Source organism: Carassius auratus, unplaced genomic scaffold (genome assembly GCF_003368295.1).
Source record: "Carassius auratus strain Wakin unplaced genomic scaffold, ASM336829v1 scaf_tig00025379, whole genome shotgun sequence".
In the NCBI taxonomy this organism is placed as follows: Eukaryota; Metazoa; Chordata; class Actinopteri; order Cypriniformes; family Cyprinidae; genus Carassius; species Carassius auratus.
In genome coordinates, this window is record NW_020525413.1 from 27,676 (window position 1) to 45,394 (window position 17,719).

Consider the following 17,719-nt stretch of genomic DNA (forward strand, 5'->3'; position numbering starts at 1 on the left):
TAATTAAAAACATCTAGATTAACACACGTTCGGAGTAAAAATATGTTGTTTTTTTTATATGTTGTTGTACTTTGATGCAGACAATCCTTTTTGGAAGCTTTGAATCAACTGAATCAATTGCTTCGCAAAACTGATTACTATTTTAAAGTGCTCCAAACATTGCGCATTAATGATGCCTGCTCATCAAAATTGTAAATGCAACAAAAACTCAGGCCACAATTTTTATAAAACAGCTTTTACACTCCCAATGCAAACATTTTATTGAAAGTATATTATGTGACCCTGGAGCACAAAAGCAGTCTCTGGGATATATTCGTAGCAATAGCCAAAAATACATTGCATGGGTCAAAAATATAGTTTTTTCTTTTATGCCAAAATCATTAGAATATTACGTAAAGATCTTGTTCCTATGAAGATATTTTGTAAATTTCCTACCATAAATATATAAAAAATGAATTTTTGCTAATGCATTGCTTAGAACTTCATTTGGACAACCTTAAAGGAGATTTTCTCAATAATTTGATTTTTTTTTTTTTTTTTTTTTGCACCCTCAGATTCTAGGTTTCCAAAACGTTGTATCTTGGCCAAATATTGTCTGATCCTAATAAACCACACATCAGTGGAAATTAACCCTTAAGGGTTACATATAGTAAATGCAATAAACAAAATATGAAGTGTCTGTATAACCTTATTTTATTTATTTGCAATATTCAAACAAACAAGTTCTTTTGGCCTTAATAATTATAAGTGAAAAATCTAAAACAGTGTTCTTTCCATAGTTTCAGTTTCATTTCCACATCAAATCCTTGCTCTGCAATCCATGACATTGCCAAGTGTCTGCTTTTCTCTCTCTCTTTTTTACTGCTCTTTAATTGAAACTGCCTGCAGGCTAAATCCATTTATCTGTCCAGTGTCTTGACTTTGAGCTTGAGGGGTTGAGTATATGTGTCCCCTCAGGAACCCGTGCCCTCTTCTCCATTAAGCAGAGCTGACAGCACATTAGAGAGGTTATGTGTCTGTGTAATTGTGTGCCACTTGTATTCACTAATTCCTCGATGATGGCTAATCTCTTTTTACCCAGAGGTAAGATTGCAAATTTGGGAACTTTACATATTCTGTTAATGGAACGAATTTGTTCCCTTGTGCCAGAAAGCATCAAATCCAAATGGTAATATTTTTTTCCCATGAAGAATTTTATTACAAAGGCATGTCTGGCATATTCTCAGTGGTCTGCTGATATGTGTTTGGGAATATTTGTGTTTATATGTGCTGCAGTGATGACGTTCATGCATTTACTACGCCTGGTGTGTAAAGTGCTAACAGAGGCGGATCTAGAAAAATATTGATGGAGTGGCGAGAAGGGGGCAGGAATTTTTGAAGGGTGGCAACAGACGTATATATACTGAATTTAGTCACAGTTATCACAGTTTGATGATAAATATATGTGCACACTACAAAAGGACACAGGCTATCATTTACAAACTTAATCTCGTGCAATTAATGTCTTGCATTTGAAACAGTTCATATAAGAAATAAGTGACCATACCCCATAAGCACCACCAAAGTGTATACCAATATCGCATGTAACTTTAGAGACGGTCCCTAAATTGAGACTCGTCCAACGTCCAATGTTTTTTTTTTACTTTTAGTTTTCTTTTCTCTTGGCTGGATTGCTGATGTAGCTACTCTACCCTGGCATAGATGTTCATCCATCAATCATAACATTCAACCGCAAACATGAGGTGCGAGCGGTCGCGAGCGCGGATGGGAGAATGGAGGAAGTTTTTTTTTGGTAGCGGGATCGCGAATCATTTGAGTCAGTTATGGGGATCGCGAATCATTTGAGTCAGTTCGGGAGTTCGGAGCGGGTTCGCGAATCATTTGAGTCAGTTTGGGAATCGCGAATCATTTGATTCAGTTCGGGAGTTCGTAGCGGGATCGCGAATCATTTGAGTCAGTTTGGGGATCGCAAATCATTTGAATCAGTTCGGGAGTTCGGAGCGGCTTCGCGGATCATTTGAGTCAGTTTGGGAATCGCGAATCATTTGATTCAGTTCGGGAGTTCGTAACGGGTTCGCGAATCATTTGAGTCAGTTCGGGAGTTCGGAGCGGGTTCGCGAATCATTTGAGTCAGTTTGGAAATCGCGAATCATTTGATTCAGTTCGGGAGTTCGTAACGGGTTCGCGAATCATTTGAGTCAGTTTGGGGATCGCAAATCATTTGAATCAATTCGAGAGTTCGGAGGGGGTTCGCGAATCATTTGAATTAGTTCGGGAGTTTGTAGCGGGTACGCGAATCATTTGAGTTAGTTCGGGAGTTCAAAGCGGGTTCGCGAATCATTTGAATCAGTTCGGGAGTTCGGAGCGGAATCACGAATCGAAAGATTCGCGCTCGTAAATTTTCAAATTGGCCATAACCTTTAATTCGTTGCAGCCAACTGGGGTAGCAGCAGGGGTGGCAAGGCTTTCTTTTAGGGTGGTATTTTTATTATAATTAAAGAAGCGGTCTACATTGAAAAGTGTTCGTTTTGTTTTTCTATTTCTGATGCACTGCACAGCAATACCAGCCACTTTATTTTCTCTGTGCGACAAAATTAATTTAATTAAAATGTATTTGTAAATATCTTTTATTTTTTATTATATATATTTAATGTATCACATCTCACTTTAATAAAAAGAAGTCGTATGCTCACTAATGCCTCATTTATTTGACAAAAATTACAGTAAGAACAGTAATATTGGGAAATATTATTACAATGTAATAAATTATTTTCTATTGTAAAATAGTTTAAATTGTAATTTATTCCTGTGATCAAAGCTGTATTTTCAGCATCATTACTCCAGTCTTCAGTGTCACATGATCCTTCAGAAATCATTCTAATATACTGATTTGAATATTTAAAATATTTCTGATTATTATCGGTGTTAAAAACACTAGTGCTGCTTTATATTTTTGTGAAAACATTTTATTTTTCAGGATTTTTTCAAGAACAGAATTTAAGAAAGATCACATTTATTTAAAATAGAAATCTTTTGTAATGTTCTTGTAATTTTACTTTAAAATTTAATACATCTTCACTGCATTAAAGTATTTTCTTATGGGGGGGGGGGTATTACTTTTTCACTTAATCACTACGATACTAAACCAATATTTTTCACAAAAAATAAAATAATTTTCTTAATTTGTTCTCCATTTCTCCTCTGTTCTAGTTTCCTAAACTAGTTTTCTTATAAACATGACATTGTACACTGCAAATATTGTTATCTACATGAAAAATTACTAACGCTCCTCCAATAAGGTACTTTGGATAAAAGCTTGAGCTACTGTAAATGCTTGCAGGTAAACATAATCCTTTATGTATTTAATTTCTTCAGCCTGAGGCTTATTCATTTCACTTTTGGTTTGAAAGGTACATTTGCAAAAAATATATAACTTTTTTTATATACATTTATTAATTAAAAACATACAAGCAAGTCCAGATTAGATGAGAAAAAATAAAGCAATGCATTACTTTCCATTAAAGGTAATCAAGTAACACAGATAGTTTCTTTTTAAAGGGATTAATGCAATCTTGTTATGCATTACTTTAAAAAAATAATTTCCCCCAACACTGATATTAAATATGTTGTAATAATAAATAACTTTCATTTGCACCATAAAAGCTGGAAAAGTGGCCTCTTGATTAAAATAATCTATTGTTTCTAACCAGATAATGTATCTGAATAAATCTAGCTATTATGGCTGTTTCAATGTTTGTGTGCATCCCTGACCCGTTTATTTGCTTTATGCATCTTAAATAAAGAATTTTGTATGTTTTTATAAATCAGCGGGCCATTTATTAGCATTTGGGTTGTGTCTGTGTGCATGCATTATTAACAGTGTTGTGTGTGTTGTTTCTGCAGTGCACTGTGCGGGCAGCCTCGGTTCTGCATGATCAACTATTTAAGACTCTACTTCTGAGCCCCATGCGCTTTTTCGACACAACACCCCTGGGACGCATTCTCAACCGGTTCTCCAGGGACATGGATGAAGGTGAGGAACCTCTCTCTATCTTTATTCACACATCCTTTCACATGCAGGATGACGGGGGCGTCTCGAAGCGGTTTGATGTCTGGCTCTCTCACACGTTGGCTCTCTGGTCTTCCTCTGTGTAGTTGATGTGCGTCTGGCGATGCAAGCCGAAATGCTGCTCCAGAACGTGACATTAGTGCTGTTCTGCCTGGGTTTGGTGGGTGCTGTGTTTCCCTGGTTCCTGTTCTCCATCTTTCCTTTAGGGGCGTTCCTCTTCATCGTCAACCGCATCTCCAGGTTTGGTCTTCATTTATTCATTGGGTCAAACAGATAGTTGAGCTGTGTCACTGTATAAAGTAGAACCAATTATATATATATATATATATATATATATATATATATATATATATATATATGTATATATGTGTGTGTGTGTGTGTGTGTTTTAGGCTGATTAACAAACTAATATGTGTTCCAACAATTTGCACAAAGTTCAAACAGTATGACATTGCATCAGAAAACCATGAAAAATATTGAACCTTGTGGCTTTTATTTTAAAGTAACTTAAAAAAAAATATTTTTAATTTTTTTTTTTTAATTTAATAATTTAGTATATTGTTTAATACATTTTGTAAAATTGCTACACTTTAAATAAATGGTTATAATAGAAGAAATTAATTTATATATATATATATATATAGAGAGAGAGAGAGAGAGAGAGAGAGAGAGAGACCTGAGTAATTCAGCTTTGCTCACAGAAATAAACTACTTTTTACAGTATATTAAAATAGAAAACAGGTCTTTTAAATTGTAATAATATTTCACAATATTACAGTTTTTTTGTCAAATAAATGCAGCCTTGTTGAACGGAATATTTTTTCTTTACTATTGTTTTTAAATATGTCTAAAAAGACAACAGAACCACCCTTATAAATATATTCTCATAGGATCTGTCTAAGAGAAATCTTGTTTGATCTCCTTCGCTCTGCCTCTTTTTAAGAAAAGTATGAATCATTAATAACATTATTCACATGCAATGCGTTTTTCAAATATGCTCTTACAAGTTGAAATCAGCCTGATTGCTCATCAATAATACCCTGGCTCTGCCTCGTGTGACAGGCCCCATAAAGCCCCATATAAATCAGTTCAGAAGCCAGAAATGACAGCAGCTCAGCCAGGAAGATCCCCTCCGTCTCACTGTTATTGCCCCCTGTGGGCCACTAACCTGTCACATCACAGACAGCTCTGTGAGCCGCACAGATAAGCAGATGAGATGAGCCACAGCTTTGATCAAAACCCAGCCGTATATCGCCGCTCATATTCTCAGACTGGCTGACTTTTTGTAAGGGACTGAAAAAAAAAAAAAAAAAAATATATATATATATATAAATATACTTTTCCGATTGTCCTTTTTACCCAAAGGGTTCTCATTCGTGAGCTGAAGCGCCTGGAAAATATCAGCCAATCCCCTTTCACCTCTCATATCACCAGCAGCCTGCAAGGCCTGTCCACGATCTATGCTTACGGCAGGGGGGCCGACTTCATACACAGGTAATATTCACACTACAGGATGCCCTCCATGACTTTGCAGAACTTTTCTCTGAAGCAAACACTGCAGGGAAACTTTACTTGAGGGCTGTAAATACCGTGGCCTCAGAAAGTTTACACCAAGTTCAAACAGTGCATAGATGCCACACTCACAAATGGCAATGCATCAGCGAGTGACTTTTATTTTAAAGGAATGCTATTATACACACTTTTCACGTAACAATTCACACTAATAAGTTTACGTTTTAAATAAAACCTGTAATTATAAATATAATTAAGAATTATTTGGATTAATGCATTATATACTTATATGTTTTAATCTAGATTATGTACTATATTATAATCAATACATAAATGCATGCATATTCTACCATTTAAAAAGGTTGGGGTCTGTATTTTTTTTTTTTTTTTTTTTTTAAATCAATTTATTGTTTTATTCAACAAGGACACATTATATTGATCAGAAATGACAGTAATGACAACATTAATCAACATTAATAATCAGAAATGTTTCTTGAGCAGCAAATCGGCACATAAGAATGATTTCTGAAGGATCATGTGACACTGAAGACTGTAGGAATGATGCTGAAAATACAGCTTTTGATCACAGAAATAAATGCAATTTTAAAATATTTTACAATAGAAAAGTGTTTTTTTTTTTAATAGTATTAATATTTCACAATATTACAGTTTTTCTGATCAAATAAATGCAGCCTTGGTGAGCAAAAGAGACTCTATCTATCTAACTGTATGTATATATATATATGTGTTCTTGTGTGTGTGTGTGTGTGTGTGTGTGTGTGTGTGTGTGTGTGTGTGTGTGTGTGTGTGTGTGTGTGTGTGTGTGTGTGTTTGTGTGAGCTTGTTTATGTGGTTAATGAGGACACAAATTTGTATAATGACATAGGTATGACACAGGTATTACAATGAGGGTGGTGGTTTATGAGGACATTTTTAGTGTCCCCGTAATTCAAAATGCTTATAAATCATACAGAATTAGTTATTTTCAAAATCCAAAAATGCACAAAGTTTCCTGTGAAGGTTAGGTTTAGGGTTGGGGTAGGGCAATAGAAAATACAGTTTGTACAGAATAAAACCCATTACGCCTATGGAGATTCCCTTTAAACCACATATACCAACATGTGTGTGTGTGTGTGTTTGCTCTTGTTTTTGTGTCATATCAGGACACAACTCTGTATAATGACATGGGTATGACACAGGTATTACAAGGAGAGGGTGACTTATGAGGACATAACCCATGTCCCCATTTTTCGAAACGCTTATAAATCATACAGAATGAGTTTTTTTGAGAAAGTAAAAATCCACATATTTCCTGTGAGGGTTAGGTGTAGGGTTGGTGTAGGGCCATAGAATATACAGTTTGTACACACTGTGTGTGTGTGTGTGTGTTTGTGTAGAAAATTAAAAGTATGTTATGAATAAGCTTATAAAAAATAAGGCTAAATACTGGATATATTCCACCAGGAATCAAGCCTTGCTGGACACAAACCAAGCGTGTCACTATCTGTTCAGCTGTGCTATGCGCTGGCTGGCTGTGCGTCTGGACCTCATCAGCATTTCTCTCATCACCACCGTTGCGCTCCTCATCGTCTTCATGCACGGCCGCATTCCTCCCGCTTACGCCGGTCTGGCCATCTCCTACGCCGTACAGGTGCGCCGCTCTCGCACACTTCTATGACTGGGGAAGCTTGTAGGGAAGAACTGTTACTGTGCCGTCATTAATTCACATTACTTACTATTGCTCAGTTGTTATTTACTCCGTTTTCTTTCCCTTCCCACATCCAGCTAACCGGCCTGTTTCAGTTCACCGTGAGGCTGCTTTCTGAAACCGAAGCCCGTTTTACATCAGTAGAGCGGATCAATCATTACATAAAGGTAGAAGCTCCTGTGACACATGCGTGCTGGTTGTGTCAATGGCAAATAGGAAGCGACAAACCATTTGTTATTCAGCTGACACAGCGCACAAAAGACACCAGATCTTTGCTTTGCACAGGCGGCTGAGCCCAGCGGTCAGCGCTGCATAGTGAGCCTGCTACATCACGCTCAGCAGGCTTCACGAGAGGCATTTTTTGCTAGACAGAACATTATAGCGTATGACACAGCTTGTTTCAGGAGGCTCTTATCAAAGCAGAGCAGTACAGCTGTCTTAGCTGCCACCCATGTGGCGGAAAGCATTTTACAGTGATTAACGAAGCCAATAATGGTCTGACTGAGTTCTGAAGGACAAAGTATCCAAGTTATTTTGCAATGCAAAAGTAAGTTGCTGTAGGAAAGTAACTGTACGAATAAAAAAAGTGCAGTAAAACTCCATATGAAGGCAGCTTCCTTATAAATCAAACTGTGAAATTCCATAGTGAACTACAGCCTATGTGCTTGCCTTGCATAATGACCATTGTACACTCTTAAAGGAATAGTTCAGCAAAAAATGCAAATTTGTGTTAATTTACTCACCCTCAGGCCATCCGAGATGTACATGAAGAAGAGGAAAGCTTTTAGCTGAAACCGTGGTCAGCAGCTGCCCGTTTTTGAAAATAAATAAAATAGCATATCAAGGAGCACAAAATTTATACCTGTGGCTCCTGGTGATATATTGAGGTCTTATGAAGTGAAACGATCGGTCTGTGCAAGAAACTGTTCATTATTTACAGCATTATTACCTGTAATCCAGAACCTCAGACAAACAATCTGGAGTGATGTTCGGTTCACAAACGAATCATTCTTTTAAATTGGTTTATTTTAGCGAACGAGTTGAATCCATTCACCAAATCAGACTTTGGAGAAGTTTTACCTTTGCTGTTTGATCATATTTCTCATGTATGTAAAGTAACTGTAAACTTGACAAATCACTAGAAAAGCTTGATGTGTACTGGCGGCTATACATTATTTACAATTATTTTATTCACAAGGATTTTTATATAAAAAAAAAATAACATTTCAGCCAATTTCTGTCTTACCTTTCATCTCAAAAGTTATGGAGAAAATTGTGCTTAATCAACTTCTACGTTTTCTGACAAGTAAATGTATTTATTGGGTTATTTAATCTGGTTTTTAGTCTGGTTTCAACCTTTTGGGAGTGTTAAATTATATTTACCTCTCTACTGATTCCAGAGACTCTGTGGTTATTATTCTTTTAGATTTATCGGCCGCTTTTGATACCATAGACCACTTCTCACCATTATCCAGATTAGAGTCTAGGGTAGATATAACAGCAAACTTTCTGAAACTTTTCAGTCATACCTGTCTGACAGGAAGTTTTTAGACACTTCCCCTGCACCTCTGACCCATGGTGTTCCACAAGGCTCTGTTTTAGCTCCCGCTCCATTTTCTCTTAACATGCTAACTCTGGGCTCTATTCTAAGAAAACATGGTATATCTTTTCATTTCTATGCAGATGATACTCAAACCCATCTACCAATCAAAAGAAACAATTCCACTGTGATTACTTCTCTTCTGCAATGTTTAGAGGAGGTTAAGTCATGCCTAGCCCAAAATTTCCTCTAACTGTTTTCAGTCCAAATGAGAACTGAAGTCCCGAGTTAAGTTTTATCCGTTTTTTTTGATCATCACAGGTGCAGAACCTAGGTGTTCTTGTTGACCAGCATTTAAAATTTGAGAAACATCTGTCTTCTGTTAATGGATCCAGTTTCTGTCAGCTTCTATCAGGCCTAAAATTAAAAACTTTCTCTCTCCTAAAACTTTAGAAATGGCTGTCCATGTGTTTGTTATGCATAACTGCAATTCTTTATATTGCAGTACATTTAAGTCTTAAATTGTGGGTCTTCATCTTGTCCAAAACTCTGCGGCCAGACTTCTTTTAAAGTGTCCTAAACATGAACACATCACTCAAATTCTTAGATCTCTACACTGGTTTGGTCAGAGAATAGACTCTTTTGTACAGTATATATGTAAATCCCTACATAACAAGCTCCCGTCTACCTCTCTGAACTTCTTCATCACTACACATTTCGACTAGAAGCATGCAATCCTGTGATCAGGCTTTGTTGGTAGTCCTGTTTTCTGTGTATGTGGTATAATCTTGCTCTTCTGTAAAGCACGTTGGTCAGCCTGGTGGCTGTTGTAAATGCAGATCATCATTATTCACAGAACCTGGAAAGCGAGGGTCCTCGGCAGATCTGCGGCTCCTCTGCTCCTGTTTCCAGATGGCCAGAAGAAGGACGAATCACCTTCCAGAATGTGGAAATGCGATATCGGGATGACCTTCCTCTGGTGCTGAAGAATCTCTCCTTCAGTGTTCTTCCAGAAGAGACCATTGGGATAGTTGGCAGAACGGGTTCAGGTACACCTGTCTGCTTGGCTGTTTTATCCTCTCAGATGCTGTTTGTGTTCATCTCTACTGCTGGTCATATTACTGGAGGAGGATATAGTTTGTGACACAGGTGGGTTGTTTCTTCAGGGAAATCTTCACTGGGCGTCGCACTCTTCAGACTAGTGGAGCTCAGCCGGGGATCAATCATCATTGATGGTGTCGACATCGCTCACATCGGTCTGGAGGACTTGAGGAGCAAGCTGTCAGTCATCCCCCAAGAGCCGGTTCTTTTCATTGGCTCTGTCAGGTACGGTCCACATCACTTTACCAAGACATGAAGTCAACATGATGCAACCCATGTCACTTACACAATGTCACATACAGTATTTCAATGTGAAACAGGATATTTAACAAGAAAAAAAGTAGGAATAGACATTTTACCTGTCTAGAATTGATTGGATTGAGAAAAGTCTATTTAGAGAAAAAATTGTTAAATTGATGAATAGGGATAGTAAAGGCAGTGGTTCCCAACCTTTTTAACTCACGGCCCACACAACCAAACACATATGTTTTTGCGGCCCACTGCACAAAAATTAACTGACCCCGCTATTGTTGGGTTAATAGGAGATCGATTATTAACTGTCTTTATCGGATGAACTGGCAATGAACAGAAAATAACTCAGGCTGGTACCGCTTGGCACAACTGCTGTTGTTCTGTAGCATAAGCAGCAAAAATATCTAAGATAAATTGGGAGTTTATTCTTAAACCAATCAGTGAGCTTGAATAGTGGAAGCATAGTTACAGTTTAATATTTATTTTTTCTTATTTAATTATACATGAAACGATGTTATTGTGTTATGACATAGACATTTTTACATATATGAACAATATTATTATTTATTTTAATAGTAATTGGCGGCCCACCTGCAATACCATCGCGACCCACTGGTTGAAAACCACTGGCTTAGATAATATATAGTTAGAAAATATTTTTATTTAGAATAAACTCTGTTCTTTTAAATTTTTAATTCAACAAAGAATCCTGAAAAACAGTATCAAAGATTTGAAAAAAAACTGATTCCAGCACATTAAAATGATTTTTGGAGATCATGTGACCAGGGACGGATCTAGAAAAATATTGATGGGGTGGCGAGAAGGGGGCAGGAATTTTTGAGGGGTGGCAACATATGGCAGACGTATATATACTGAATTTAGTCACAGTTATCACAGATTGATGATAAATATATGTGCACACTACAAAAGGACACAGGCTATCATTTACAAACTTAATCTCATGCAATCAATGTCTTGCATTTGAAACAGTTATAACAAAATTACAAACATATAAAGAATAAGTGACCATACCCCATAAGCACCACACACTCACTAATGCATACAGTATGTATCAACATGTAATTAAGAGCATTATAAAAGGTTCAGTGTTATCAATATGTCAATTTATTATAAGAAACACAAGATTTTAACAGCCAATGACATTTCCAGCTGGGGAGTTTAGTGTTAATCATCATCTAACTCAACCAGTCAAGAGCTAGATTAAGCCTTAGATGTTATATGAATATGGTCCATGAAGCATTGATTTTATTAGCTGACAATAATAATAATAAATAAACATTATAGGCACAAATACAAATGTCCTTTTAGAAATTGTTTCTGAAAAATATGGTGTTATTGTTTTGGCAGGCTTAAATTAAAACTTCTATGAAAACTTGTGTGATATTCCTTTAAAATAATGTTTTAGTATATCTTTTTTAAGTATATTTTACTAAGCAATTTCTTACATAATTTCTTTGAGTTAGACCAAACTTTTATTTTGGTGGGTTATAACCAGAGTTTCTGTGTTTTTTAATGAACTATTATTATTAGCTAATAGGAAGCATAGCATATCAAGTATAGCATACTCTGTGCAATAGTATTATATTTCTGTTTGAATTTCTTCAAAGTTACACCAAAATTTTATTTTGACCGGTTGACATAAAGACATTGCCGTTTCTGTCAGTCTGTGTATACGATACGAATAAATGATGATAGTTTTATCAAATGAAATGGTGAAATCCACATGTGTAGCATCATCATGTGTCAATATAGTGAAGAGCTGAAAACACCACGCATGGTTCAGTGTGTGTGTGTGTGTGTGTGTGTGTGTGTGTTTGTGTGTGTGTGTGTGGTAAAGCACACATTCCCAGAGACGTGTATAACAACACCTTAAGGGTTCCCATAAGCAGGATTTATTGTTGTGCCCCCTTCCTCAAATATGATAATGGAAAAAAAACCTACTATAGGGGTGAAAAAATAACTTTAATCAAATAAAAAACTAAATGAATAAATTGTATTATTTACAAATCACAATTGTAGCTCTCGACATTTACCTGTGGCTATAACTTTATTATGACTCTAATTTACTCTAGTTTACTATGATAAAACCATGGTTTATTTTTGTAAGGGTTGTGATATGCATGTTTTTTGTTGAAGAAATTATAAAGCCTGTGTCATCTATACCAAAAAGGTGGCCAAAAATGAAAGATTAAGTGAATATTTGAATGAAATGTTTGGTCAGTAGCGTGTCCTGTAAGTGTAACAGCAGCAATCACATGGCATTTGTAAGAACATGTACATAAATAGTGTATTTTGTATTTGTCTACATTATGTATTTTAACAGTGTTATTATTAACCAATCATTATTGCCTCATTATTTTTTTATATAATGCATTTTAAGCCATTTTAAAGGCTATTGATGGCTTAGGTCTGTTTTTTTAGCAACAACAACAACAACAACAAAATATTACAGTATATTAATACTTTGTTAATTATTAGAGTTTGGGGTTTCGCGAATCATTTGAGTCAGTTCGGGAGTTCAAAGCGGGATCGCGAATCATTTGAGTCAGTTTGGGGATCGCGAATCATTTGAATCAGTTCGGGAGTTCGTAGCGGGATCGCGAATCATTTGAGTCAGTTTGGGAGTTCGGAGCGGGTCGCAAATCATTTGAATCAGTTCGAGAGTTCGGAGCGGCTTCGCGGATCATTTGAATCAATTTGAGAGTTCGGAGCGGGTTCGCGAATCATTTGAGTCAGTTCGGGAGTTCGGAGCGGAATCGCGAATCATTTGAATCAGTTCGGGAGTTCGTAGCGGGTTCGCGAATCATTTGAGTCAGTTTGGGAGTTCGGAGCGGGATCACGAATCACGAAAGATTCGCGCTCGTAAGTTTTCAAATTGGCCATAACCTTTAATTCGTTGCTGCCCACTGGGGTGGCAGCAGGGGTGGCAAGGCTTTCTTTTAGGGTGGCATTTGGCATCCGCCCCTGCATGTGACACTGAAGACTGGAGTAATGATGCTTAAAATTCAGCTGCGCATCACAGAAATAAATTACATTTGACAATATATTCAGATAGAAAACACTTATTTTAAATTGTAATAATATTTCAGAGTATTCCTGTTTGTTTCTGTATATTTGAACAAATAAATGCAACCTCAATTAGCAAAATAGACTTCCTCTAAAAAAAAAAAAAGCATAAAAAATCGTACTAATCCCAAACTTTTGAACAGCAGTTTCATTTCAAAAGTTGAGCAAGTTCTTGTATTTTGATGAAAGATTACAGACAAAAAAAAACATTTCCTCAAAAATAACATCCACTTGATGAATCAGTAAGACTAGGGTCAGATTATGTTTTCTAAATTGATTATATCACCAACAGATCAAATCTGGATCCTTGGGATCAGTATACAGACGCACAGATCTGGGAAGCTCTGGAGAAAACGCACATTAAGGACATGGTGAGTAATAGCAGAAGTTCCTGGTTCGATTTTCTAAAGTCTGACTTGGTATCGGCTTTGGAGTAGCTGTGGATTAGTCCCATGTTGATTTATTTTCAGGTAAGCCAGCTGCCTAATTCACTGCATTCAGAGGTGACGGATAACGGAGAGAACTTCTCAGTGGGAGAGAGACAGCTTCTGTGTGTGGCCAGAGCTCTTCTCAGACACAGCAAGGTAACAGTTGAGATCACCTACGCTCTCACTTACCCATTTAAACTAGAAACAACCCATGCCTAATATGACTAGCCTCTATCACGAAAGAGAAGTTGTGCCAAGATGCCTAAACCTAAAGTTACAGCTTTCTTCTCCCCCTTTAAAATCGATGAAGCTGTTGATTCAGCTGCTTTGACTATATTTGATTATATGGTTAGATGCAGTGTATTATTTGCATTCATCATTGTTATTCCCCTGCTGTTGAGATGCACTGGTGAATCTGTTGTGAAGCGATGAAACATTGCCACCCAATGGCAGACAGTGAATGACTATTTAAAAATCATTTGTCAGTGACACAGATATATAATTCCTGAGGGGGGAAAAAATGGTTCCTCAGTGTTTTGACTTCAAGGCCCTATATTTTGCTAAAAATAAAAATCAAAAAGGCCCCAAATGTTTTATCAACTATGGGCACTCCTAGTCTCTGTATAAATAAGAATTAAAATTAAAATAATTATATTCGCAGGATTCCAACAGATTTAGAAGCTGAATATTTTCCAAGGATCTCGCTCTTTTTAAGCCAATTAATTTACATGACTCTTACATTTTAATTTGTGATTTAAAAATGTTTTTACTCACAGTTTCTAATCTATTTTAAAGCGTGGCATGACTAGAAAAATGTGTATTCATTATTAATAATCCTAAGGATTTTAAAGTTTTCATTTTCTTTATTTAGAAAGAAAGAATGGAAGTTGAAATCCCTTTTAAAATGAGACACTATAATATTTATATTAATATTTTCCAGTTTTCCAGGACATTGGGTATCCTGGTTCTTCAAACAAAACAGTGAATTAAGAAATATATTATTTTTAGTTGTTTTAGCTTATTTTAATACTTATTTTATCATATTTTATTTCTTAAAAGTTTGCTGAGGTCCCCTGGTTGAGAACAGCTGATTTAGATAATGTTACAGTTTAACTCTTTTCCCGCCAAAGTAGAGTTTTGATGTTTTTTTGTGTGTGTGTTTTCACTGTTATACACGAGGGGGCGCTATTCCACATCTTCTGAACAAGTACAAAGCAAAAACACGTGAACAGGACGGAGAAACGAGTGATCTCTTATGTAAACAGATGCATATTAAAAATAATGATCATCAGAAATAGACAGCATGTAAATGAAAACTGTATAATGTTATGGAGTAAAGTGTTGATCCAGGAAGTGGTGTATGTCTGAACAAGTTTTGAGGTGTCGATGGAAGCGATTTACTTTATTTATGCTTTGATAATCATACTGAATATTACCCAGATCTAGTTTTTGATAAACATTTTATTTACTCACCTTTTTGCCCAAAATTACGCGTTTTTATGAAACCTATTTATTCAAGTGTTGTTTAAAAAAAATAATGCTTTAAGCTAGAATTTTTTTTTATTTTTTATATATTTTTATTTTGGTGTATTGCATATTCAAACATTCAAATTACACTGGAGCCCATCACATTTTAGTGAAAATCATCAAAAAAATTGGTGTTGGCTGGAAACTTTTTCTCAAAAATGCTGATGGGGAAAGAGTTATTCATCTTTGTTTCGTTACTGGCTATTCTAATGACAAGGAGACAAGCCATTCGATGTGTCCTGCCACAGTGTCAATTAAACATGTCAACACAGGGGGAAAATCCTGTTAACTTAAAATGTACAGAAAGAAAACAACAAGCGGCCATTAAACAGATTTGTATTGAGATTGATTGTGCTGTGTTTGTTTCAGATCCTGCTGTTAGACGAGGCAACAGCTGCTATTGACACAGAGACAGACCGCCTCATTCAGGACACGATTCGCACCTCGTTCAGAGGCTGCACCTCTCTAGTGATCGCCCATCGCCTCAACACTGTGCTCAACTGTGACAGGATCATGGTCCTGGACCAGGGGCAGGTGCGTGCGCTCCTTTATACACTCATACACAATCTACTGTAAGTGTCCGCTCATATCATAGCTGTTTTAACAGTGTGGAAGCCGACAAGTATCACTCACTCTGAAAAACAAACAAACACACCTGTGAAAAATGTAGAAATGTCAATAGAAATCAATTTAAGGTGGCAAATATCACACCTAAATGAACATGTTATTACGGTCACCGCAAACTAAAAAATCACACATAATATGAATATGAAAAACTTGTCACAACAGGCCTAATATTGTCTTGTTACTGATATCAACTAATTTTTTTTTTTTTTTTTTTTTGTCAATCTTGCATGTTAGGTGTTTAAATGCATAAACAACAAAACATTAAACCAAGTTGCATTTATAAGAAACAGCTCAAGCATACATTTAAGGTGCAAAACGTCCACAAAACACAAGTTTGTTCGTTTTTAAATGATAAAAGTATAGATATAATGTACAAAACAAGTTTTAAGAATTTGCATTGCTCTTGTTCCTAGTTAATGTGCAAAGCTGCAGGCTGTAAAAATCTCTCAGGGCGTAATGAATTATTTCCATGTCAAATTAAATCAATAGATAACTCTATACGGACAGTAGTCAAACTATAACATCACTATAACACATGCAGGTGCAATTAAATGTTTAAATGCTGATGCATTGGTTTTATGTGTAGAATAACTGACTCAAAACAGAAAAGTGAGTGTTGTAAAATCTTAACGCCTCATTTGCTTTAAAAAATCGGACTTGGTTTGATATTTTGCATCAAAACACTGCCTATATATACAGTATAGATTACATACAGTAAGTCAAAGTAATGTCTTGTTGTCTTTTTTAAATAGATTTGGGAGTTTGACACCCCTTCAAACCTGCTGGCCGATGAAAACTCCCGTTTCCGTGCCATGATGGTGGCAGCAGAAGAAAGCAGACACTGAAGATACTCCAGATTGAAATCCTGGAAGCTGCTCAAACTGAGATTGTCAGTCTGTTTGTTGTAATGTAAGATGATGATATTGTTATAGTAAGCGCACAGAGAGATTATATAGTGCATTACGTCATGAAGAAGAGCCTTCCAATGGGAACTGTCATGTTGATGGCACTTTATTTGTGTTACTGGCTGAAGTGTTTCTCGTTGACGACTCTCTTCTGTCTGTGTTCGGCCGAAGTAAATTTTGCACACTGATAATGTTTTTGTTTTCCTGTCGTTTTTCTCTTTATAAAAGCATACAAGATATGTGTCGAGCGTAAGGTAACCTGTTGATCTGATTTGTTGAGTTCCATGCATACATAAATCCAACCAAAGATCAATCATTCCAGACATCAGCACAAACCCTTTTATTTTTTATTTTTTTGAATTATTTTGCATTATTTCCTTGTGCTTTCGTTGATGCTCATACTGTGTACGTTTTGTGCCTCTGCTGTTAAATGTTTGGCAGGTACCTGTAAAAAGCATCGTGCGGATAGTGTTTTACTCACACAAATGTGCAATGTGAGTTCATGCAATAATTCAACGAGATAGTGCTGCTCTTATTTGTATTTTAAGTGCTTATTTCTGTGTAATCTTTTATCACATGCTAAATTTCTAATTCATTCAATGCGAGTGCCTGTAATACTTCATATCAAGACTACACTGATCTCTTCAGGGATGGATGACAAAATTGCACATTTAGGAACCTGAATTATGCAAGAATTTGGGTCTATATATGTAATTATTTTGTATTAATATATATGCCATACCATGCAGCATCTGTTTAGATGTTTATCTTGGAAATATCAAGATGAAGAGAAATCTGTTCACAAACTTAGATATGCTTATCTTTAAGAGTTGTCTTGTTCTTTATGATTCAGAGATTATAGTTTTGTGGTTGTTTCATGAACACTTGTTTTATGATTGTTATAAAAAAAAAATCTTTATTGAATAAAGGTTATATTTGTACATTTAATGGTTTTGTGTGTGT

The 17,719-nt window shown here is 36.1% G+C and overlaps 1 protein-coding gene across 4 annotated transcripts in view; it reads left to right on the plus strand.

Moving 5' to 3' along the window:
• Nucleotides 1-17,629, plus strand: part of LOC113078342 (multidrug resistance-associated protein 5-like) — a 42,507-nt gene extending 24,878 nt beyond the window's left edge. For 3 of the 4 annotated variants that reach the window (XM_026250663.1, XM_026250665.1, XM_026250666.1), the window contains exons 19-29: nt 3,904-4,033; nt 4,156-4,309; nt 5,435-5,563; nt 7,046-7,232; nt 7,367-7,456; nt 9,686-9,878; nt 9,996-10,155; nt 13,562-13,640; nt 13,740-13,853; nt 15,594-15,758; nt 16,604-17,629. In XM_026250663.1, coding sequence (XP_026106448.1) covers nt 3,904-4,033; nt 4,156-4,309; nt 5,435-5,563; nt 7,046-7,232; nt 7,367-7,456; nt 9,686-9,878; nt 9,996-10,155; nt 13,562-13,640; nt 13,740-13,853; nt 15,594-15,758; nt 16,604-16,696 — 1,494 coding nt within the window. In that variant the 3' untranslated portion in view covers nt 16,697-17,629. The remainder of the gene's footprint in view (nt 1-3,903; nt 4,034-4,155; nt 4,310-5,434; nt 5,564-7,045; nt 7,233-7,366; nt 7,457-9,685; nt 9,879-9,995; nt 10,156-13,561; nt 13,641-13,739; nt 13,854-15,593; nt 15,759-16,603) is intronic. The other variant, XM_026250667.1, reaches the window with a different exon arrangement.
• The last annotated feature ends 90 nt before the right edge of the window (nt 17,630-17,719 follow it).